Raw genomic sequence first — 26,042 nt, forward strand, 5'->3', positions numbered from 1 at the left:
TGTTCTAGTTTCAGTTTCTACCTTATAGTCTGGGCAGAGGAGGCATATCTGGTAAATCTGTGTCAGCTTTTCCCAGATGTGTATGTGTGTGTGTGAAAATCAAATCTCAAAATGTGTGTGTCAGCTACTTGGAGCAGGGACACAGACCACTGGTTTCACAGAGAGGGTAATGGAGAATGTGGCTTGGAACACACGGCTGAGGACTGAACAATACAGCTGTGGTCATTGTGGGGTTTTATGTGGGACCTGGTAAGAGAGAGAAACCCAGCCCCAGGACAGGAGTGTTTTCCCTGTGTCCTCTTAAGGGAAATTGTACTTCGTACAGTGAACCTTATCTGGAAATGCTGTGTGTATCTATTTTTGTTCCAAGTGAATGTCCCTCACCAGTGTCCTTGGTGAGGATTGAGACTTCTAGATCACTGACCCAGAGAAGGGACATCATGTACTGGCGTGCAGTGGTGTGGATATTAATTAAACTCTGTGGCCTGTAGGCAGTTGTCACTGAAGGTGTGTGTACTGTTAGCAGCTACAAGGTAAGCAGACAGAGTATATTTTTCACAGCAGTTTTATTTATTTTTTGTTAGTTTAGTTTAGTCGAGAAAAGCAGGCAAAGATGTCAGCAGAGGATTATGACAAGCTAACAAAGAACCAGTTGGCCAAGGTGTGCGAAGTCAAAGGACTGGTGAATGCCAGCCTCACTAAAGAGGAAATGATTTCAGCCTTAGTCACAGCTATAACCCAGACCAGCAACCAGGAGGATAACCAGTCTGGTGATGTGGATTTTCAGCCCTCAGAAACAGGACAGTTCACCTTTTCCTCAGGGGACTTAAAAACCTGTCTGGAGTTGAACTGGAGACCAAATGTTTGGAATTAGAATCAGCTGAGGGACTCCAGCAGGCAAAACAGATGGAATTGGAATCAGCAGAGAAACTGCAGCATTTGGAGGTCAAAGAAAATGAGAGACAGCGGTATTTGGAGGCTGAAGAAAATAAGAAGCAGCGTCAACATGACAGGGAGATGCTGACTCTTCATCAGGTTCATGGAGGTAATGGGGAAGAGAGTAAACAAACCCCAGAAGCAATAAATAGCAGTAAATTGCTTCCAAAGTTTACAGAGGGTGATCATTTTGATAGTTTTATTCATATATTTGAAAGAGGATGTACACGTTATAATGTTGACCAAGGGCTCTGGGTACAGTTCCTGACCCCCTTACTCCATGGTAAAGCTGTAACTGCTGTTTGTAAATTGTCTGATACTGATTGTTTAAACTATGATAAAGTTAAACAATGTTTATTGGAATGCTTTACGTTAACACCTGAAGTTACAGAAAAAAGTTTTGCGAGCATAGACACAAGGCAGATGAAAGTGTTTGTGAGTATATTGCTGAGTCAAACACTTATTTTCGTAGGTGGGTAAGTGGTTGTCAGGTCACCACTTTTGAAAGTTGGCAGAGTTTTTGGTGGGGGAAAAAGCCCTTAGCACTTTGTCTGAGGACATGAAAATCTAGTTGGCAGGTCAGTGTAACTCTGCAGGTGAGCTGGGGAAAAAGGGGATCTCTACTTAGCAAGCAGGGCATCACCACACAAGAAGGGGATACCCAGTACTGCACATGGATGTAAGGAAACCCTTGGTGGACAGCCTAAACCAACTCAACAGATTCCACCAGTAATGGGGAATCCACTAGTTCAGGTACACGGCCAGGATCAAGGGTTAGATGTAAATGTAACCAGTGGGGCCATTTAGCATACAGTTCTCCATGGAAGCAAGCTGGAGTACAAAAGGTGGGGGAGCCAGCAAGTGGGAATAACAGTATGCCAGTGATAAGTTGTCTGGAGACAACAGCGGTAACAGACTGTCACCAGAGTATATATCCTATTTTAGTGGATGGAAAACAAGCCACTGCTAAGAGAGACACAGTCTCTGATATAACCATTATGAAGCCTGCAATGGTTAAAGAGGAACAGTACTTGCTTGGGCAGTCCACTCCATTCAGAGCTTTAGGAGTAATCCCATTCCAAATGCCTTTGGCCAGGGTTCACCTTGACTGGGAGTGTGGAAAAAGAAGCAAGCAAGTAGGTATGTTTGAGGATATCCCTGTAGATGACTTGATAGGCAATGATTTTGATAATGCAATACCGTGTGCATGCAGTTACATGAAGTCAGATTTGGAGACAGGCATATGGGGCTGGTAGCCAGGAGAGACTCAGACATACCCCACACCTGAAGCCAGGGCTGGCGATGTGGCTATTTCAGGGATGGAGCTACCCTGTAGCAGTGAGTCTGAATGTGAGCCACAGCTGCTGGTAGGCACTGATGTTCCCTTTGACAGAGTGATTGTAAGGGCAGAGGTGAGTGGTAGTACCCAGGCTAACAGTGAGGCACTGCTGTCAGAAGATACCAGACTTCCTGTGGAAGGGGAGCTGAGGAGGGTCACAAAGGTGGAGTTGAGACAGGTTCAGCTCTTGGACCCTACATTACGAGGCTTGAGGGAGGTAGCTAGGTAGGCATCTGGTTCTCAAGAAAGAGGGGAGTCTGTATACTGTAACAAAGAGTGGACCCCTGAGGGAGGGCTAGAGGATGAGGTAATACAGCAGTTAGTAGTGTCCAGAGCCTACTGTCACTTATAACCATGGCCATGACATTCCTTTTGCAGGTCATATGGGCATAAAGCATACCAAGAGACATATTATACAGCACATTTATTGGCTTGGGATTGCAAGGAATGTAGCAAGGTACTGCAAGACCTGTGAGCAGTGCCAAAAGGTAGGAAAGGCAGGAGACGAGGTGAAAGCTCCGTAGATGTCTTTGACTGTGACTGAGGAGCCATTTCAGAGGGTAGCTATGGATATTGTGGGGCCTCTGAGTACCCCAAGTTCCACAGGGAAGAAGTATATCCTAGTGGTACTAGATTATGCTACTAGATACCCTGAGGCAATGGCCATGTCTTCTATCGAGGCAGAGAAGGTGTCAAATGCTTTTTTAGAGATTTTCAGCAGGGTTGGTTTCCTGAGAGAAATACTGACTGACAGAGTTGCCAATTTCATGTCAGACCTGCTGGCTTGTCCATGGGCATGCTGTGGTGTGAAACACCTAAAGACAACTCTACCCTTATCACCCCCAGACTAATGGCCTTGTGGGGAGGTTAAACTCTACACTAAAGACCATGCTACAGGCATTTGCAGACCAGTTAAAGAGTGAGTGAAACAAATATTTACCCCATCTGCTGTTTGCATACAAAGTGGTACCCCAGAATCCACAAGGTTTTCAGCCTTTGAGTTACTGTATGGGCATAGGATGAGGAGGCCATTAGATTTGATTCTTGATGAGTAGGAGGGTAAGTCTGAATCCCACAAGGAGTCTGTTGTGGCATATGTTCAAAACCCACAGGGTAAGGCTTAGAGAGCTCATGGGCTTGGCCTTGGAGAGCCTGGCAGGAACTCAACAGCAGAAAAAGGTCTGGTATGACAGGAATTCTCAAGCCAGAGAGTATGCTGTGGGACAGCAGGTTATGGTGCTCATTCCTGTCAGAAACATTAAGCTGCAGGAAGCGTGGGAGAGACCCTTCAAAATGGTAAGGAAGGTCAGTGATTGTAACTACACGGTAAACCTGCTAGGGAGGAGGCAGGGTCACAAATTATACCATGTTAACATGATGAATCCTTAACATGATAGGGATGCCCTGGTGCTCAGTATTTGCAGTGGATGGCAGGTGGGTTGTGAGAGGGATCTAGGGCTACATCGAGCCAGCCAGCAAAATACCAAGTTATTAAGGTGGACCCTAAGATTACAGGCATATGATATGACATTGCAGTACCATAGTGGGGTCAGTAATGCCAGTGCAGATCGGTTCTCAATACAGGGTCTGGGCTAATATGTTCCCAGACAGGCTGATGTCCATCAAACTACGTTTCTCAAGGGTCACTTGAAAAACTAGCTTGAATCTTCAAAGGGGGGAGAGATGTGATGATGTGAGGTATTGCCAGCTATGCCAGGAGAAGTAGGGCAGTGGATGTGTAACATATAGGATCATAGGAAGTTATTAGGCTATTGGCTCTGATGCCCTTATAAGCCTAGCCAAGAATTTAGCCAATGTATAGACAAATCAGCAGCCAATACCCCTGTCCAGCAGGGACACGGGTGGAATTCCAGGGATGTATTTTCTACTTCCAATCCAGTTATGCAGGTTGCTCTTAAAAAGGGGTAAAGAGGTACTCTGCTTGATGTAGAGAGGGAGTCTATTCCACAGATGGGGGTGTTTCTGGGGCACAAATCTATCCCGCCAATAAGTCCTATTGATGTCACAGAGGTTGGTTGAGGCCACGCGTGCAGGTTACTCGAGTGAAGCTTGACTTGCGGATATGCAGCAGTCCCATCAAGGCAGGGTCTGAGATTACCTTGTATGCCAGACAGAGGTCACCACTGAGGAGTTTGTATGAAACAGAGTAGAGGGATAGGACTTTTAGCCTATCTGTGTATGGTAGGTTTTTCAGGCCCTGGATTCTCCTGGTGAGGAACCTCTGTGGTCTCTCCAGCTGCTGCATGTGCTTTGCGAGGTATGCCAGCATAGCTAGCTGGAGTTTTGTAAAGAATTCTATGTCATTTGCATATCACACTGATTTGTACAGGTGCCTGTGTTGAAAATGTATTTGTAAAGCTGCTTGTGTTAAAAATGTACCAACAGTGGGTCCTGCTGGACAGAAAATAAATATACCTATATGTCAGACTGTATTGTAACTGTTAAAATAAATATTTTGTAACAGAGGATCGTGGAAGAGAAGAGGTTAACCACAGTCCATCTAACTTTGAAAAACAGTCTGAAATTAAATTTACCTAGCTTAGAACATAAAGATTGTATTGTACAGTTCTGATTGAAGCCAGAGACAAAATGTCTCTAAAAACCAGGACTAGAGTCCTACTGTATTGTCCTTAGGGGTGAACTAATTGCTACCCTGGAAGGGTAGAAGTTCTGAAGTGGTTTTATAGCTTCCAGATGCTATAACATATCTTAGCAAAGCTGTGTGTGTGTGTGTGTGTGTGTGTGTGTGTGTGTGTGTGTGTGTGTGTGTGTGTGTGTGTGTGTGTGTGTGTTAGCACATAGGTGCAAGATTCTGGCTCACTTTTTAGTAAAGGAGGTAGTGTGGGAACAAGTAATCAGAAGACCAGATGTGATATAATTCTATAGCCAGTACTGAGATGATATTTAGATATTAGTAAGAGATGTCACTTAACTCTTAGCAGTCCATTTTTGAAACCTGACAAAGAATGATCACTCACCCACTTCATTTTCCCTTGCTTTAGTAAGTAACCAGGGAATAGTAATTCTTTAGATCAGTAAGGAAAATATAGTGAGATTAGTTAATTATTGTTTTTCTGTATCTTTGTGAATCTTTCCATCTGTGTTATTTTTAATATTTCCTGTGATTGAAACTCTGGTGTTTATTGTAAATAGATATTTAGTATTTTTTGGTGACACTGTGGCCACTTCTGAAGACCTTGCTGCATTGTTCAAGCGCTACCATTTGTATTAGTATTCATTTTACGGGGAATAATTTGGTACCCTTGTACGAACCTTAGAGTAGCTGGCTTTGGAGTGTTCTGGTGGCAGTATCTACCTTATAGTCTGGGCAGAGGGGGGGGCCTAGCATGTAAATCTGTACCAGCCTTTCCCAGGTGTGTGTGTGTGTGTGTGTGTGTGTGTGTGTGTGTGTGTGTGTGTGTGTGTGTGTGTGTGTGTGTGTGTGTGTGTCAGCTACTTGAAGCAGGGACACAGCGCACTAGTTTCACAAAGAGGGGGTAGAGGACTTTGCTTGGAACACTCAGCTGAGGACCCAACTCTGCAGATGTGGTCAGTGTGAGGTCTTATTTGGTGCCTGGTGAGAGTGAGTTAAACCCATCCCCAGGATGGCTGTGTGTTCCCTTTGTGCTCTTAAGAGAAATTGTGCTTGGTGCAGAGAGCTGCATCTGGAAATACTGTGACTGTCCCTCACTGGTGTCAGTGGTGAGGATTGAGGCTACTTGATTACTGGCCCAGAGGAGGGATGTCACAGATATGTATCTCATATTCATTATTTTTATATTGTCTTTATGCTGGAAAATGGAAAACTTGTCCTGGGTTACAGAATGCAGCTAGATTATATACAGAACAGATGCAGTATGTATTCCTTACAGAATTTTGTGCTGATGATAGATGACTGTTTTACACTAAACCTCATAGGTTCATAGGTTGGCACTAGGCTATCGGCCCTAGGGCCTATACAAGCCTAGCCATAACAATTCCCTGGATATTTCTTCCCACAATATTTACTTCTCTGGACCCCTGTCTAGCATACCTAATGGAAAGTTTTAGGCTTTCTGAACACGTCTGTTTCTAGCTTGCTTGTCTGTGCTAGGCATGAAAAAAAGCCAACCTACACGTATGAATTTTCTTCAGTTTATAGCCAATTTAGTGGACAGTCAAGAATGTCTGCACAACTTGTGCTATATATAAATAAAATGTCAACAAAATGTTTTTTTCCCATTGTGCTCCCCCAGAAGGTAGTTTTACTCACACTGGGTATTGCAAATATAAGTTCTTAATGTACCAGACAAAGTCTGGCCTATAAATGTACTCAAACACAAGGTGAATATGCTAAAATCCTTTGCATATATTTAATAAATTCAATGTAAAACAAACTAAATTAATTTATTAAATATCTGCAAAGTGTTTTAACATACTCATCTTGTGTTTGAGTACGTTTGTCGGCTGGACTTTGTGTGGTGTTTACAGTTGTTTCATCTTTTGGCTTACATTGTTAATGTACCAGCAAAACACAGGGCAGAAATGAATGGTGACATTTTACCTGGGATGTAGTCTCCTTGTTGTTTGTCTGTTCCTGCCAAAATGTGGATAGCTGTATGAATCAGATTATGTTAAATTAAATGGAAACTTTAAAATTATTTGTTCCAGGGGCTTGGTGTAATAGTTTTTGTAGTCAGTACCCTGTAACCTTAGACTGTTCTCTTGTTACAGACCTGAGAAGACCAAGGTCAGAGCCTTCCAGTTACTATACCAGTGACAGTCCAAAAGACTTTCCAGCTGCCAAGAAACACAAGCTGAATCCTGAACATTTTCAATCCAAACAGGAGAAGTTGATTTCTGCTGCACTAAGCCTTGAAATTCCCCATTCAAGAAAGCAGAGCTGTGTTACAAAGCAAGTGGAAACAATCAGTGCTGATACTGAGAAGAAGGATATCAGTAAGGACCTGTCTCACCACTTGCCAGAAATAGTCACTATGCACAAGGTTTCTGGCAACCAAGCTGGACTAAGGTGGCACACAAAGGAAGTATTCACCCCAGCATCAGTGCAGCCATCAGCAGCTAGAAAATGGACTGGTAGGGAAGCTGTCTTGCACAGGCTGCGCCAGAGAGAGCAGCAGATCAGCATGTTGATGATGTCAGAGAGGGAGATGGCTGACGTGGAACTGCTCTCATACAAAGATAATGTGGAAAATGAAGACTGTTTACAGCAGATGGACGAGCTGCAGGTAAGGTGAATTGGCAAATGAATGCACTGAGAAAGGAGATGTGTCACACAGTGAGATAAGCCAAGAGCTGCTGCTCTGGAAACAGTAATCTGCAGACATGATGAACCAGCACTTTTGTTCTTTTCCATTTATCTTTCATCAGTCTTTTTCTGCCCTTGTCTTTACACCACTCTGTATCCCCTTCTTTCAGTCACCCCTTACCCTTCCTCCTGTTAAATATATGGTTTTCTTTTCTGTCCTGTTCTGCATTCATATCTCTCAATTTAAAATAACAGGAACTATCAGGAAGTTACCATATTAATTAGCTGCTGTTTCATAAATGTCGTTCCTTTATTTTGAAAATAGTGTAATAGGTAGAAGTCATTTGAATATGATAACTGAAAATGTTATATTTCTGGGGTCCTTACCAAGGCTAATAGAAGTGGCAGTGCCACACTGCAGTACTATTAGTATATTGAATAATATTTCCTCTTCAACACCAGCCAATTTTGGTATTGCAGTGAATCAAGTGAGCGCACGTGCACACACACACACACACACACACACACACACACACACACACACACACACACACACACACACAGATCCTTGAAAAAAATGACAGCTTGTAACACCAAGTCCACTTTGCCTTTCTATGTTTATGTTTCTTGTGGTGTCTTCTGTGCTTTATTTAGTTGTTTATGTGTTTGGGACCTTTTCATGCAGAACCTGCAGCAAAAGCAGACCATCAGAGAAAGCAGGTTTGTATTGCAGAGAGAACTTAAATTCACTCGATTCATTGTTCTGCCTCCATAGCATAGTGTTAATAGAACTTAAAACACCCTTAATTCAATGCACTGTATACATAGTGGTTAAAAAAAAATCACTTTCTTACGTGGAAGGTCCAGATCATTCAGTATCATAAATGTATAGTCCAGTAGTTCCATTAATTAGTATAATTTTGTTCAATGGCTGGTGCCCTTTGGGTTAGCATAAGGTTTTTCACGTTTTTTTTTTTTTTCATTTGTTTGCTTATCTGTTTGCTTAATTTTTTTTGCATAAACGTGTGTGTGTGTGTGTGTATATATATATATATATATATATATATATATATATATATATATATATACAGACGTGCATGATGGTATAGTATAATGGATAGTGGTCTAAGTTTGAATCCCAGCACTCCCAGTTCCAGGTCAGCAGTTTTAAATTAAATAAATGCATGTTTTCTTTGATGGTTTAAAAAAGAAAATAATTCTAGAACAGTATGGCAGTCAGTGGAAGAGTTTTGGGCTGCTAGTGAGCTTTATCCTTATTTAGCTATTTTATGCTTTTGAGCAAGTCACTTAACCAGGTACTTGGGCCACCTCTGGAAATGGGCATTTTACTTTGTTGGGTTTACTCGGCTTACAAATTAATAAAGAAAAAATGAGGACATAAGCATCTACTTGGGCAGTACAGCAAAAGCACAGAACAGTGTAGTAGCTCACTGTGAATGTCATACAGATATTAAATGTATCTTTAAATGATAACAGTAATGAATACTCATTTTATAATATTAGCACCTGTATGAAGGTAGATAATTTAAGCAATAAAGCTAGAGAAAAAATTAAAAATGACACTGCTGTTAAGCTGAGGGAATCAAAAATAAGGAAAGGCTGGAAGGATGTATGTCTAAGACTGTGTGAGTAAGTACTCAGAGCAGAGAAAAAGGGACTGGACTAGAAGATGCTTATGTGTGTAGTTCCTGGGTCTCTGCTGAAAACGGGCTCCATGGCCCAGTCGGACACTACCTGGTGAACAAATGTAAAATAAATAAACAAAAATAAATAGAAGGATGAGAGAATCAGAGGGGCTCAAGGTTAGGAAAAGATATAGACTCCAGTACAACAAAGGTATAAAACAAAATTAGAAAACAGAGCAAAGAGCTACAACACAATTACCAAGGGTCAGAGTGTCAAAAAATGATGAGCAGATTATTTATTTATCTGTTTATTTACTTATTTGTATATTGTCAGATATCACTCAAATAACTGTTTTTTTTTCACAATAGCCCCAGAAAAATGAGACACCATAAATCAATGTAGATTTTCTCCCTTACAACTGACTCCCAGATCATTTTTAATTCATACACATAAATTAATTTTTAACAAGTTTTGTTTATCTTCATTTATTTGTATTTCCCAAAAGGACTTGAAGCTGTCTGAAAATGTCATGGAACATGTACGCACAGTGTCATTGGTTCCTCTCCCCACCAGTGCAGTGTTCAGCCTGGTTGCCCTGCCACTGGTCATCTGAAACATGTGGGGGCTGACTATACCTGGAATCAAATTAAGTCACCTTCCTTTCCTACTAGTAGTCTGTCACAGTGCATGCAAATGGACTGGCCATGATAAGGCTGCAGGTTTCACGTCATGTTGCTGGCTGCAGTGACCTCCTGCCCGGCTCTTTTAAAAAAAATCATGAGTAGTTTGAATTATCCAGCTGCCCCTAGCCAACCATTCCACCACCCATAACCCACATTCCACTACACTGTTTTTGAGTGTCTACCTGGCTGGCTTTTCTGCATGTTTGTGTTTGTGTGGGTTTTCTCCATCAGGCCCACTGGGATCATTGTATACCCATAGCCTTCAAATAGACTTTGTGCCAAACAAATGGAGGGCTTCAGTAGTTATCACTCTGCACAAGGGCAGGTCATCCATGGACCCAGGAAACTACTGACCCATACGCCTGACTAGTCTACTATGTAAAGTCATGGAAGGAATAATCATTGATATGATAAATGATGACAAAGGAAACCTTCAGACATAGGATCCAACTCATTTTGGTGTTGTAAAGGGCAGATCATGCCTAATCAACCTGGTGGACTTCTTTGAGAAGGTCACCAGAGCAAAGACATTCTTCCTACATTCACCTGGCCAGGGCATTTGATACAAAATCCCACTCAGGCATTGCTGACAAGTTCACTAAATTAGGTATACATCCCTACATCAACCATTGGATAGCTAACTGGCTCACAAATAGGACCCAAGAACTTAGGGTAGGGGAGTCTATCTCCACAAAAATGCTGGTCACCAAAAGAATATCTCAGGGCTCAGTGCCAGGGCAGCTCCTGTTTGGCAATTAATTCTCTGATGTCAAGACTAACATCAAAGGCCTCTGGCTCTCTAAGTTTGCAGATGATTGCAAGGTAGGTGCAGTTAATGAACTGTCCCCTTGATGCAAATACTTTCCAGGAAGGCCTCACACAGACTAATAACTGGTGCCAGAGTCTTTGAAACTCAACATCAATAAGTGCATAATAGTATCTTTTGGTAAGATGGCTATCCCTGCAAATGAATACATTGATAATACACCCCATAAGAGAAGACCAAGTGCTCAAAGAATTGACTTCTCAGAGAGACAACAAGGCGGTGGATGACAGAAAAATGGTGCATACCACCTACCTAGACATGACGAAGTCATTCAGTACAATACCCCCACTGGGGTGTTGCTGACAAACTCATCAAGCTAGGCTTATATCCATACATAACTCACTGGATTGCCAGCAAGCTCACAGATAGGACTCAAGAAGTCAGGATTGGTGAGAGCACCTCCACCAAGAAACCAGTCACTTGCACATAGGCAGTGACTTGGCCTTTAACCATAATATGTCTACTGTAGACATGAAATCATTCTATGCTGCACAACGTCTAAGCAAGGATGTGGCAAGTAGGTCCACAGATGTCATTGTTCCATTGTACTCGGCATCATTAGACCGACCATTGAGTGCATTGCCTCCATTGGTATGTACCTGACCAGGCATATGCAACAACTGCTGCATCCACAGTGGTTCCTCACAAAAACAATACATGGTGTACAAGGCAAGTCCTATGCGAACTACCTCAATATCTTATCCTTGTACAGTTTTTTCTACAGGCTGCTGAGAGGTGACCTGTTCTTCACTTACAAAACATTCTCTGATCCAGCCTTAATGAACCTGTTGCATATATGCAAAGCAAATGGCATCAGAAATACCCGATCCAGGGATCAAAACCTCTTCTGCAGCATAAATAAGACCTGCTGAAGGGAACAAGTATGTATCTCAGAGACTACCCTTTCTCTCAAACATATTTTCCATCCTTGTGAAAGGGAATTCTTCCCTGCACTTATTCAAGTGCAGTTTGGATCAATGGGTAGGAATCGGAAATTTACCAGTTGTTTAGCATCTATGTCTCTGTTACAGACAGGAAGATAGTAGATGCTGCCAGAGTTTCATATACCTCCCAGACAAACATAAGGAACCAAAACCTATCTAGTACTTCTGAGAAGTATAGCTAGGCTTGAAAAGGCTCTTTAGTGTTGTTATCCTAGTAGTCTCATATAATCCTGTGATAAATCAAGTACTTGTTCTTGACACCTGGGTTTATATCACCATATCAGCAAAACCTGTGGGTGCAGCACAACCTAACCTATTGTATTCCCCATTTTGGAAAAGGCTGCCCTCATATTTCAAACAGTTACTTCCATAGTAACCTTTAAAACCTGATGACTGTATGAGTGATCACATTTTATCACCTTGGCTATATGGGGAAAACTAACAGAAGAGACTGTTGGTCTTTCAGTAGTATAAGGTGATGTAGCTCGACTTCTTGAACATCTACTTGGCTGTAAGCCTGTAAGCTTAGTAAGAACTAGTTGGCTGTAAGCCTGTAAACTTAGTAAGAACTAGTTGGGGGAAATATCTATCTAAACATATGTGTATATATATATATATATATATATATATATATATATATATATACATATATACATATATATATATATATATATATATATATATAGAGAGAGAGATACACACACACACACACACACACACACTATGGGATACATTCAGAATATTGAACAGAAAAAAGATGGAACACTAAAAGATTGACCACAAACTGTTAAAATGGAGAATGGGGAATGCATGTGCTATCATCTTTTTAGAAATGTTAAAAAAGCTGGTAGCTTGTGTCAGATCACTGTACAGTGGGGACTGGGTTTTTGCCCTTTTCTCACTGTAGTTTAATCTTAGAGTTGGTATATAGAAGTAGTAGGCAGTGTTGGGGGGGGCCAAGATTTTGAATGTATTTATATAAATATATATATATATATATATATATATATATATATATATATATATATATATATATATAGATTCATACATATATACCAGGCTAATAAACACCAGGGCTTTTGTAAGCCTAACCAGGCAACCCAAACCAGATGTTTCCTCGTGTAACATGGGATTCTGTTTGGAGGGGCATGTTAGTTAGGAGGTTGCTAAGGATTTAGTGGGGGGAAATGTTAGGGCATATTTACTGTCAGCTTGGGAGAGATCGTATGTTTTTAAAAGTGAATTTTTAGGTATATTAATTTATGCATTATGATTTTTTTATTTTGATTGATAAATATATGAAACATTTGAATAATACCACGCAGTTTCTTAAAGACGCTTCACACATAGATCAGACTAGTATAAAAGTGTTTTGATACTTTGATTACAATGACAGACAATGGTTTTAAATCCACAATTTACATGAAACCCACCTTCAATAACACCTATCTCCACTTTTTGAGCTGCCACCCTTTGGCCCAAAAGAAATTCTTGGTAAAAGGGCAGTATATTAGGGCATCCAGGATGACCTCTAATGAAGATGATTTACTTAAAGAAATGGGTAATGTTTCTAAAATGTTCATTTCTAGAAGTTACCCAGAGGAATTAGTTTATAATTTAAAGTAAGAAGTGCTAAGGGAATAGGGATGAAAAATTAAACCTCTCTTAGGGATGGGTTTGGATAAGAATGCTAGTATGCATGATAATGAATTAATTATTCCAAACAAGAAATATGAATGCACTATACTTCTGGAATATAGTAAATATACAAATTAAATTAAATGTATAGTGAGCAACAATTGAAATATACTTAAGGTTTGCTCTGAGTTTTTTAATTTATTAGGCAGGGTACCATTATTTACATAGGAGACGACATGTAATGTGAAAAATATTTTAGAAGTGGACCAGAATATTACACACTGTTCTGTTAGACAAATAAAAGGGATGGTAAAATGTGTTATTTGCAAACAATGTGCTTATATTTTGGAGGCCGACCAATTGTTTTAGAAAATGGAATAATAACCAGGATTTATTTTTATGGAGGAAACGGTCAAAGTAAGGGGGTAGTCTGTTAGGCAAAGTGCTCGACCTATCTGGCATTTAAGTCAACCAAACTGAAAGAAATCCGAGTAAAAGGATTTACGAGCACTTGTCATCATCATCATCATCATCCCCTTTTTCCTATTTACATGGGGTCGGGGTATCGTATTAACTGTTGTCAACTCTCTCGATTCAGTGCCACTCTCCTGCCTTCTTCAACACTCATGCCTGACTGTCGCAGATCTTCTTTCACACAATCCATCCACCTCTTTGCTGGATGCCCTCGCTTCCTCTTACCTTCTTCCTGTCTGTCCTAAATCTCCCTCACCAGATTGTCTTCTGCTTTTCTACACATGTGCCCATACCATCGTAATCTGTTTTCTTTGATCTTTTCTGCAATTGGCGCTACTTTGGCTTCTGCTCTTATATCCTCATTTCTTCGCCTGTCCCGCAGTGTGCATCCTACCACCTTTCTCAGGCACTTAATGTCCATCACCTCTAGCTTCTTCAACTGTTCTGCCTTTACTGCCCAGGTTTTTGTACCATACAGTAGTACTGGTCGCACCACTGCCTTGTACACCTTACTTTTCAGCTTCTTTGGCATTCTTCTGTCATATACTACACCTGATACTCTATGCCAGTTGGCTGCAGCCCCTCTGATTCTAGCTTTGACCTCTTCATTCAGACTACCCTTCTCCTCAACCACCACTCCCAGATACTTGAAGCTGTTTACCTGTTCCACTATCTTCCCATCTATCTCTATTCTCCGCTTCTTCTGATTTCCCCAATCTGCTGCCATCACCACTGTCTTATCTGTGCTTAGTTTCATCCCATGTGCCTTCAGATTTGCATTCCATTCTCCTGTCCTTTGCTGAAGTTCTAGATCAGAGTCTGCCTGTACTGCCACATCGTCTGCATACAGCAGCTTTGTTGCTCTGACCCCTCCAACCTGTTTGCTGATGTAGTCCATTACCAGTATGAACAGCAGTGGGCTCAGAGCTGAACCCTGGTGTACACCCACTCCCACTGGGAACCCCTCAGTGTGAGGCCAAACACTGTTCGTACTTGAGTCACTGGCTCCTTGTACATAGCCTGTACTATTTCTACCAATGTTTCTGGGACTTCAAACTACCGCAGTACTGCCCAGATCAGCTTTCTTGGGACCTTGTCATTTGCTTTCTCCAAGTCTAGGAAAGCCCAGTTTGACTCTCTCCTCTTCTCTAGTTTCTTCTCAAGTATCTGTCTCAATGCAAACATCGGGTCAATTGTGCTGCATCCTGATCTGAATCGAGCATTTGTATGACTTATGAGCACTTGTATGACATAAAAAATAGGAATGTTAATAATGCATTATACATACATTCTATATATGTGCTCTGTACAGTTTGACAAGTTTCAGTTTGGTATACTACAAAATATTATTCCCAATCCTAGAGGAGGTGAATGGCAAATAAAAAATAGAAGATAAACAACTTTTGTGGCAACTTAGGTTAAATGTTAACAACACCCCAGGCCTGAATGACTTTTTATCTATTCATCCACTGTTGAAACTTAATGCTTTGAAATTGTAGTTTAATTACTGTTTATTAGTAAGAGGTTTTAAATATTATTAAGTTATGTAAGGGATTGTATTTCCGTTTTAAAATGTAAAATTTTATATACAATATATTAAATGTTATGTTCTTTATATTTTTTATATTGTATATATTTCATGTGTAACATAGTAGGTCTCTCTAAGTATTTATTGGATAATTAATGAATTAGGATATGTAGGCAGGTCTTCCCTACATTATTTCTTTATATAGAACTGTGAAGGCTACAGTGAGATTATTATATTATTCTGATGAAGTCCTAATAACAGGATGAAAGCACTTAATAAAATATTAATTGCCTAACATTTGGCTGGTGACCGCCGGATTCTAACATTATCTTTCTGTTGGTTATTGGTCTGGTTTGGTAACCTTTTTACCACAGGGTTCTAAGCTTCAAAACAAGACTCAACTTTCTTCTGGAAGAGGAAGCTACTTGCAGTTTACAAGGCAGTATCATATGCCATAATCTGCCCTCTTTTATTGTTGTTATAATTTTTGCATGGCAATTTATGTTGTAGGATCTGTCTTCATTGTGTACAATGGTATTACATTGTATTATGGGTTCTTTTTTTTTTTTGCCTTTTTTTCCTTCGTCTTTTTCTGTTGTCAGATATGTGCCTTATACTGTTATCTTTTTATGTTTGTTTAGCTTTAGTTCTGGCTTCAGTATTTTATTCTGCCTTAATTTATTGGAACTCTGTTGCATCTGAAAAAAAAGACAGTGATGTTCCAATTTACTACCTGTAAATAAAATAAATAAATAAGTAAAATTACTGTTTGCCAGAGTATAGGTACATGGATTACTGAGAGTTGATATACATGCACAAATATGAATTTGATGAGATAAACCTTTAGAAAATACAGATAAATAGTAAAACTAATGTCTGCTTATGCTATCCTTACCACAAGTGTTTGCACCCCCTCCTGCAACACATATAGTCTCTCACTCTTTAAATATTTTTCTTCTACTCTCTGAGATTAGGACAGAAGCCCACAATCAGTAAGACCATCATAATTTTCAGCAATATTTGTTAGTTCTTCTTGGTTGTTAGCTCTTACACTAGGTGATTAGGGCGCAAACAGGCTGCTGTGGCTTTATTCTAAACTGCCACAAAAAAGGTAACAGCCAACCATCTCTGCTAGAAACTGTTACATTGCCCAACTGAAAATGGCTGCAGTGGTTCCAAATGAAAACAGCTACAGGGATGTGTTTCTTTTTTCTTATTCCTACTGTTTGTGTGTTTATTTAACTATACAAGCTCACTTGCGTAAGATCCTAATACACATAATAATGCACATAAGGTGTGTAATTGTGTCATAGTATAAATTCATAGGTAGTTACTAGGCTTGAAGTCCAGGAGGTCATTGAGGAGCCTAGCCCATTTTCCGAATTGCACCAGAGCACACTCTGATTAAGAGATTTTCTGATATTCACACAGTGGGCAAAGGAAGCCTAAGCAAATCAAACCCTGTACCACAGGAAATGGCTTGTTAACAGTACATAGCCTTAATCCTCTGTGACGTGTGAATTAATATGTGTAATAAGGGGTGTTACAAATGTTTATGCTTACATGACTAATATGACTCCAGTCACTTAGATGAAATGCTGAAAGACCTATTGCCATTTGACAGAAAGTAACTGGTAAAAACTGAAATATTAATGTTTTAGGAAAACCTGAAAAAAATCACCCTGCCCACCAAAAAAAAAAAATACTTTGGAATAGATGTAGAATAACATTAAAATTAAGTAATATTAACTTCTTAATGGGCATTTCATGTAATGCCTGGCTATACCCATGAGATGCTGGCTATACAGTATCCATTTCTGAGCCTATTCAGAATCAATTTCAGTGATAATAATAGGCCAAATAATAAACAAACCGATTTGTTAACCATGTAGGCCCACTGAACACACAGTCCCTATTCAGGGATGACCCAGGAGCAATGTCTGTTAAGTAATTTGCTCAAGATCACACAGTAGACAAATGAGGGCTGAGGGAATCAAACCCTGTACCACAGGAAGTACAGTTCACATTCTTAACCCTTTGTACCAGCTACCAGGCTGTGCATGCCTATCAGAATGAATATTTCGTAAATTATGTCACTTTTTTCAGGATGACCATTTACCACCACCTTAGTGTATACTAAAGCAGTGATTAGAGCTACAGTATTTTCTTTGAGATTTTCTATTAAGCTGTCTTTCACGTTAGGTCACGGCAGGCCTCCGCGCCAGCATGCACATGCACACACACACACACACACACACACACACACACACACACACACACACACAGCCTTATTCCTGGCTTTGGTTTGACTTTATTTTGTTAGGATAAAAATGCCATTGCTGATAAATGGAGTTTACTTAAATTTTAATATGTATTAATTGATCAAACTCCAAAAAATATGCCTCTCAGCTTTGGAAGCAATCTTACACAACATTGCTTCAGAAAGGGACACAACACACAACCTCATTAAGTTATTACTCCATCTAATATACTAGAAAAATATACTTGAAAAATATATCACCACTCTGCAGGGTCCAATCACTGTATTCTCTCAATTAAGCATTACTATTTCCCTCACCCAAGCCTCATCTCAGCTCTACACCCTTCTCAAACCACTACCTAAACTATTAAGCTTTAAATTAACTGCTTAACAAAAAACTTACTATAGATTATTCACAACAACTTAGAGTACTCAAACACTTAATCTTAGCTGTTCGCTATAGTCTCCTTATCTCCTTCACTTGTAATCTTGGACACTTATCTAACCTAAACAACAAAGCTACAGAATTCTCCTCTCTCACATTCTCACACTCTCAACTCTTACTTTACGTACACATATTATCTCCTATCACCATACTAACCCATTATCAGCTCCTCACCATATCACAACTACTGCACACACCACAAAATCTACTTGACTCAAACACTGCATACACCAAGCCCTCTTGCTCATAGTAACCTATCACCACATAGTATTAAAACTCCCACCATGCCAGCACTCAAATAAGCCATCATTACTATACAATAAGTACTTCACCAAAATCATAAAACTAGTTGTACACATTGTATCCAGGCTGTCACTCAGTGGAGGCATATATCCAAATCCCGGCCCTCTTAATCATTCTACCAACCTTCTCAAGACAAATACACCCCGCAATCTACCTTACCTCTCCAGAAATGCTACTGATCTGCTAATACTAAACATTAGTATTAGAAGTATATCAAACAAAGTCCATGACCTCCATGCTAATCTTTCCCTCTACTACCTGATGTAATACTTCTAATTGAAACATGGCTAAAACCGGATATCTCCAATAATGAAATTACTGCTCCTGGCTATAATTTACTTCGCAAAGACCAAATAAACAAAAAGGGAGGAGGCGTTGTAATATTATTTAAAGGCAATCTGAATGTCACAACATTAGGTATGCCAACTCCAGCCCTAGGTACTGCCAAAATTTTACTTTCTAATCTATAAATTAACACTAGAAAATTTATCAATATAATTAGATGCTACTTCCCATCTGGTAATAATATATCCACCCTTGAGAACTTAACCCATTGGGCAACAGAGACACTACCTCAAGAAACCATTATTTTAGGAGACTTCAACATTGACTGGACTTAATGATCCCTACTACTCATTTCAACCTCCACGGATTTGCTCAGTTAATCCAATCCCCTACTAGAACTAACAAATGAACAAACAGATAGTCTTTCCATTCTAGTGGAACAAGATTTGTTAAAACAATGTAAATTGAGGGAAGAAATCTCCTCTGCATGCAATTCACTAGCTTCCCATATAACTAAAAGGAAATTAGAACAGTTTTTGTCTGACATTAATAACAAATTAGCTGAATCAGAAAAACAACTTTTGGGTATAAAAAAGAAAAAATTGCTACGAGACCTAGGGGATTACAAAAGGGGCATGGCCTTCCTATGAAAGAACAATCACAATCAGAAATATAAAGATGTCTGTTTTTGGATCCAGGAAGGAGATAAAAGTAGAACAGAAGGCACACGTGCCTTCAGACTATGGAGTGGAGTCTACGTATTGGGACAGCGACTACGCAGAGTATCCCGAATTACCTGCTGCTCAGGAGCCACAATATATGCAATAGACATTTTGGTCGGAAACTTCAAATGAATATGGGAGAAGGAAGCATGGAAGAAATATATACGAGATCTATAGAGACAACCAGCCGCAACAATGCCCATTACAACAACAACCAAGGTACAAAAAGTTTAGAAGAGACTGACTCAGATAAACTGTGGGATGATAATTATATTATTAAGTTGTCAAGCTGTGAGTTTAATATGTATGAAACTACAGTTCTAAACCTAGTAAATTAAATGTGTACCTACAGTAATGCCTAGGTTACATTTAATTAAAAGGGATATTTTTTGCTTAATAAGAAAATTACATTTGTGGAATTTTTTTTCTAAGCTAGAAAGGTAATGATTTTAATGAAAAATGGCATTGCATTGAATCATATGATAGCAGTGATGGTAGCTTCTATTCATGTACTTCTGAATGTGAAGAAGAAGAATATAATGCATATTTTAAACTTGATACTAACATGGTACCTTTTAAAAGTCAGTTTATTCCACCATTTAACCAAGAGGGTGTGCAGCAATTCTCCACTATGGTTCAATTTGCAGGAGAAAGTGTTTACACAGAATTTCTTAAATATAAGCAGTGAGTAAATTATAATTTATCTAAGTTAGAATGGCAGGCTTTGCAAGACTTAAGTACAAAGAAGGAATTAATATTTAAACCTGACAATAAGGGTAATAAGTTGGTTGTACTACACTATGCACAATACCTTAAAATGTGCTATGAACATCTGAATGATGCAAATACATATGATATAGTCGATATAAAACTATACCAACAAGCAATTCAAGCCTATCAGGAACATTTATATAAAGGCTTTCGCTTGGGGTATTTTTCAGAAGATGACATTAATAGAAAGTTTAAAACTGATTGATGTGAAATGGATACCTTCTATTCTGTCCCAAAAGTGCATAAAAATCTTCAGAACCCCCCAGGTAGACTTATAGTCTTAGCCTGTCAGTACTTTTTGAATAAGATTGGGATTTTTTTTACATAATTATTTACTGAATATAGTGAAGAAACAGACTTCATACATTAAAGACACATTTGATTTTTTGAAGAAGATATCGGATATAAAATGGGTAAAAAACATTAATTGTTTGGTTATAGACGTGAAAAGTCTATATACGAGTATTAAACATAATAATGGAATTGAAGTGTTAGAATTTGCATTAGGCAATATGGCAGTAGCTATGTATATAATAGAATTGATTGAATTATGTTTGAAAAATATTTTTTTGAATTCAATGGGACAACGCACCATCAAAAACAAGGCACTGCTATGGGGGCTTCTTTTGCCCCAATGTATGCAAATGTTATGATGGGTTTGTTTGAACAAGAATATAGCTATAAAAATCCTTTCTTTAGAGTTTTCTTTTTAAGTTCAAGGAATTTTCAAAACTTAGTAAAAATCCATTTTTTTCATTTAAAAGAGGCAGAAATATAAAGGATCGAATAGTGCATAGTAAATTTGTTGTCCCAAGTCAGAATATAATTAACATTCCTAACCTTAAAGGAACACATGCATGTGGCAAGTGCATTTCGTGCTAACATATAGTTTGCACTTTTGATATAATAAATGGTCGTAAATTTAAAGTTCTTGATAAGTTTAGCTGCACTACAGAATGTATTGTCTATGCTCTTAAATACCCATGTCAAAGGTTGTATGTAGGAGAGAGCAAGAGGGCTTCAAACTGGGGTTGCAGGACCCTATAAGAAATATTAAGAATAAAAAGATAGAAAGCCCTCTAGCTCAACATTTATTTAGAAAGTCATAACGGAGATCCTACAGGTTTGTAGGGAACCAGTTTAGAAAAAGTGGAGAAAAATGATACATGTATGGATGTGAAAAAGAAGCTTCTATATAAAGAGGCACGTTTTATATTAAAGTTTGGCTCTTTAAATCCAGAAGGAATTAATTTGGCTTGCAATTGGAAAGCTTTAATATAATTGTTAATATATTAAGTATGTTATTAGTTTAATTGTTTTAATGATTGAGTAATGATGTGTATATGATGAAACTGTGGGCTTAATTTTGTACTCCATTGAAGGCTGTTTGAGCCGAAGTGCCAGAGTTGGACACATTAAAAGTGTTATGGTCACTGGTTTGTTGTATTTTGTTATCAGGTAGTTTTTCTAGTTGTATTTGAGACAGTCTTTCCTAGACTGGATGCTGTCAAACAAACCATCCAAAATAAGTTAATCTGGCTGCCTACCTGACAGCCTGAGTGACTACTTGCCTACCTATATAATTAGACACTGTCCAGCTCTAGAAAAACCTAGCACCTTCGAACAAATACTTAGCAAAAAGAATGTCATCCCATCTAACTTTATATCTGCACTAAAAGCCTGTAACTGGAATCCCATCAAGCAACTCAACCTTAATGAAGCTGTTAGGTACTTCAACTCCACATTCTTGAACGTACTAAACTCCCATACCTAGAACATTAAAATTAAGTCTGACTATGCACCCTGGTTGAGAAAAGAAACACTTCTCTGCTTCATGCAAGAGATAAAGCTTGGTCCAACTGGCAAAAAGCAAAAACAATTAACTGAAAATAAACATACCTAGAACTCAAAAACAAAACCCAAAAAAAATTATTAGAACAGACAAAATAAACTACTATCATAGCATACAAATGAACCATCAACATAATCCTAGAATGTTTTGGACAGCTATTAATAATGTTCTTCAGTCAGGAAAATGTAAGACTCCTTCCCCTACTACTACAGACACCACAAGTAATATTGCCACCCAATTTAACAAATTCTTTACTGACTCCATACTTGCATAAACAAATTCTGAAAGCTCCCTTAACCTTAGTGAAAAACACAAACACCTTTCTAATGAAAACAGCTTTACCTTTCAACCTGCCTCTGTAAACTTAATTAAAAAAATACTCAAAAAGCTAAAACCAACCACACCAGCTGCAGATGAACTCCCAGCTGAATTTTTGAAAATTGTTGCTGATGTAATAGAATATGCAGTCACCATCCTTATCAAACACTCCATCTCCGAAAAACCTAGTCCCAGACCTCTGGAAGGTCTGCCGTATTATTTCCATCCATAAAGGAGGCAACTCAAAAGAACTAACAAATTACCGCCCCATAGCCATACTGTCTATCCTCTCAAAAATAATGGAAAGGTGTATTTACTTACAAATTATGAAACACCTCAACACAGAAAAATTGCTCACTAACATTCAACATGGATTCAGGCCTCACCATAGTACAACCATTGCTCTCATGTCATTTACTCACATAGTTAATGGCCATAGGAATGATGGTAAATACGTTTCAGCCATCTTCCTAGACCTGTCCAAGGCCTTTGATATGGTCATTCATAACAAGCTTATAAAAGCTCTGTCAGACCTGACTCTCAGCCAGCCCATTATAGCATGATTTCATAATTACCTAATGGAAACAGCAGGTAGTAAAGTAGGGCCAAGAGCTATCACCTCTAATCCCAGTAACAGTAGGGGTTTCACAGGGTTCCATTCTTAGACCTCTGTTGTTTACTATATTCACCAATAACCTTTACACCTCTACTTTCCACTTCTCAGTCATCTAGTATGCAGATGACTCTCTATTAGTATGTGCCTCCTCTTCCCCCCTGGAGCTACACCAACAAACTCAAGCTTCCTTTCTCTCTGCCAAATCGTGGCTCACTGACCACCAGCTAATACTCAACCCAAACAAAACAAAACTTATGATTTTCCAATCTACACAACATAACAATCCTGACCTCTCAGTTAACATCATATCCAATAACAAAACTATCATATCTCCTGTTACCAACACAAAGCTTCTTGGGGTTGTGATTGACTGTAACATGAAATTCAATACCCATATCACTCTCACCATAAAGAAAGTCCATAAAAAAGCTAGGTACTCTATATAGAAATAAAAAGTTCTTAACAAACACTGCTAGGGCCACTACTGCATGCACACATCTCATCTCTATGCTACTATATGGCTCTCCAATCCTCACCAACCTTAGAAAATCTGACTTAATCAAACTATAAGCCTGCTACAACAAAATCGCCAAATTCCAACAGTTCTTACAGATCACACCACTGTCTAGCTCTCAAACAGCTCAGTTGGCTGGAACTTCCATACCTACTTCTATATTATCAACTTACCCTGTCACATAATATTCTACATCATCCCAAGAAACCCCCTTCACTACAAGACCTGATAACTTCGTACTCCTGTATGAGAAACCTCCATTCCACTAACAGACTTTCCTCAAAGTAACTAAAGATAATAATGCTGCTGGTTCATCCCTCTACTCTAACATGCCAAACAATGGAATAAGCTCCCCCCTCTCATCACAGCTATAGCTTCCATACATGAATTTAAAAAGTCCTTAAAAACACATTTGTTGAACTCATAGCTCTGTAACTGTGACAGTCCAGGTTAATACTAGGACCCCTCCCTTCTCTTACTGTATCTCCTTATTTCCATACTAATCAATCACACCTTCATCCCATACTTCTCTCCTCACATCTCTTATAATTATACCTACCTGTACCTTATCCTTGATTTACTTAATGACAGCTGCTAAAATGGAACAACTACTTCCTGTTGAAACTAATATTTTGTTGGTGATATTATATACATTTTATGTCATATGCTAAATAATGCTACTTGTCATTAATGTATTGTACTGTGTGAATTCAAATCAAATGACTATTATTGTGTGTGTAAATGTTATTGTGGAGCTTTTCTGCCTGGGTCTCCTCTGAAATACGAGCCATGTTGAGTCAGACTTTCCCGGTAAACAAATCTAAAATAAACAAATAATAAATAAAGTAAAATATACAGAGAAGTAGCTATTCTGTCCAATCATATTCAGTATTTGTGAAGGATGGGATTTGAATATCAGCAGTGCCACCAAAATGTCCCAGATTGATGACACCATTATGAGAATGTGAAAAAGAGTACAAGGTGGCACCAGAGGGATGATCTCTGGAATCACACTGCAGGTGCCAAGCAGGTTAAGATAAAAGAAATAAAGCATAAATTAGTCTAACTCAATAATGAATTCACAAAATGCAACCTGGCAGAAAGTGCTTAAAGGAAATGTGAACTGCTGTCACCCATGCTGCTTATGCTTCACTAACGATATAACACTGAAGCCACACCTTTATCATTTTTAAACATCATTCATCATAGCAGAAACATAGGCCTTTCCACTGCTGTTGTTTTTCTTGACCTTTGCTAAGGCCCGTGATACTGTATGACATTCTCTCCTCCTCCAAAGATTATCCAAAGTGGACGTCAGCTTTAATATGTAATAGTGACTGAAATGCTTCCACAAGCAAGGGCACACACATTCTGTGACTTTGAAACACCAACATAGGTATTCTCCAGAAATCCATTCCTTGTCCATTTGCATTCAGTATTTTTGTTAATGATATTGCGTTATATGAGATTTGAATCTTACCAGTGCCACTGAAATGTCTCACATTGATGGCACCACTATGTGAATGTGAAAATGAGTACATTCTGGCACCAGAGTGAAGATCTCTGGAGACACACTGCAGGTGCCCAGCAGGTCAAAATAAAAGAAATAAAGAAAGCATAAATTAGTCTAACTTAATAATGAATTCACAAAATGCAGCCTGGCACTAAGTGCTTAACGGAAATGTGTGCTGCTGTCTTTGTGGTTACTTATTAGAAAATCGAAGTTACAGAACTTCGAATACCATATGGTCTACACCATATGATCGAAGTTCCATAACTTCGAAATTAAAAAAAAAAAAAAAACGTACCCTGACGGGTTAAAGCAGGGGGGCACCCCCGCTACTTAAATATACCAACTCCGAGATCGCACTTGAATGCACTACGGTGCAGAAAGGGAAGATTTTCCTTTCATACACTGTAGCACGATCTCGGAGTTGGTCTATTTAAGTAGCGGGGGGTGTGGGGGGGGGTGCACCCTTTACTTTTTCTTTTTTTTTTTTTTATGTTCATTGTGAACATTTCAAATTTTCAATTGTTCGATCATTAAAGGTCAACCTTTAGTGGTTTGAACAATTGAAAATTTGATGTTCCAATAGGAACCCTGTCTTTGGTATGAGCTTTCAACATCCACCCCCAGATTAGACTGCACACAGGCCACTTACAGAGTGAAACTTTGGCCTGGCAATCCAGCCACCTTTCTTACCTGTCTATGAACCACAGTGTCTTCCAGTGCCCTTTACCCATGTTAATTGGCTTTTACACAAGTTATTTTCACACACATACACACAATTCCAGGGAGGGCTAACAAAATCCATCAAATTCTCACATCTTTTTTCCTGGCATGATAGTTCTGTCACCTCCCTGGATAGCAAGAGAACTCCATTTACCTTCTGCTCTTGATTAAGCAAAATATAAAATCATACACATTAATATTTTCACTGGGAGTATGCCCAAAAAGTCTAGCGAAGTGGAGATGAAAACTTCTATTCTATAGTGGTAAATGATAATCTTTATCTTAGATAATAAATAACAGTAATACATATGTAATAAAAAAGACTAGCCACAACAACTTAAAAGTGAATAAATAAGTTTTATTTAAACAATAAGGCAAATAGTGCAGTTACAAATTAAGTATGCAGAGGAATGAAAAAGTGTTCAAGGTGTATCAAAAT

At 38.9% G+C, this 26,042-nt stretch overlaps 1 protein-coding gene across 5 annotated transcripts in view; it reads left to right on the plus strand.

Annotated features, from left to right (window-relative positions):
• Positions 1-26,042, plus strand: part of CAMTA1 (calmodulin binding transcription activator 1) — a 2,166,856-nt gene that overhangs the window by 1,144,531 nt on the left and 996,283 nt on the right. For all 5 annotated transcript variants that reach the window (XM_044056441.1, XM_044056437.1, XM_044056440.1 and 2 more), the window contains one exon: positions 7,010-7,524. In XM_044056441.1, coding sequence (XP_043912376.1) covers positions 7,010-7,524 — 515 coding nt within the window. The remainder of the gene's footprint in view (positions 1-7,009; positions 7,525-26,042) is intronic.

This window comes from Protopterus annectens, chromosome 14.part0, assembly GCF_019279795.1.
Source record: "Protopterus annectens isolate FY-2018-M chromosome 14.part0, PAN1.0, whole genome shotgun sequence".
Lineage (NCBI taxonomy): Eukaryota > Metazoa > Chordata > Ceratodontiformes > Protopteridae > Protopterus > Protopterus annectens.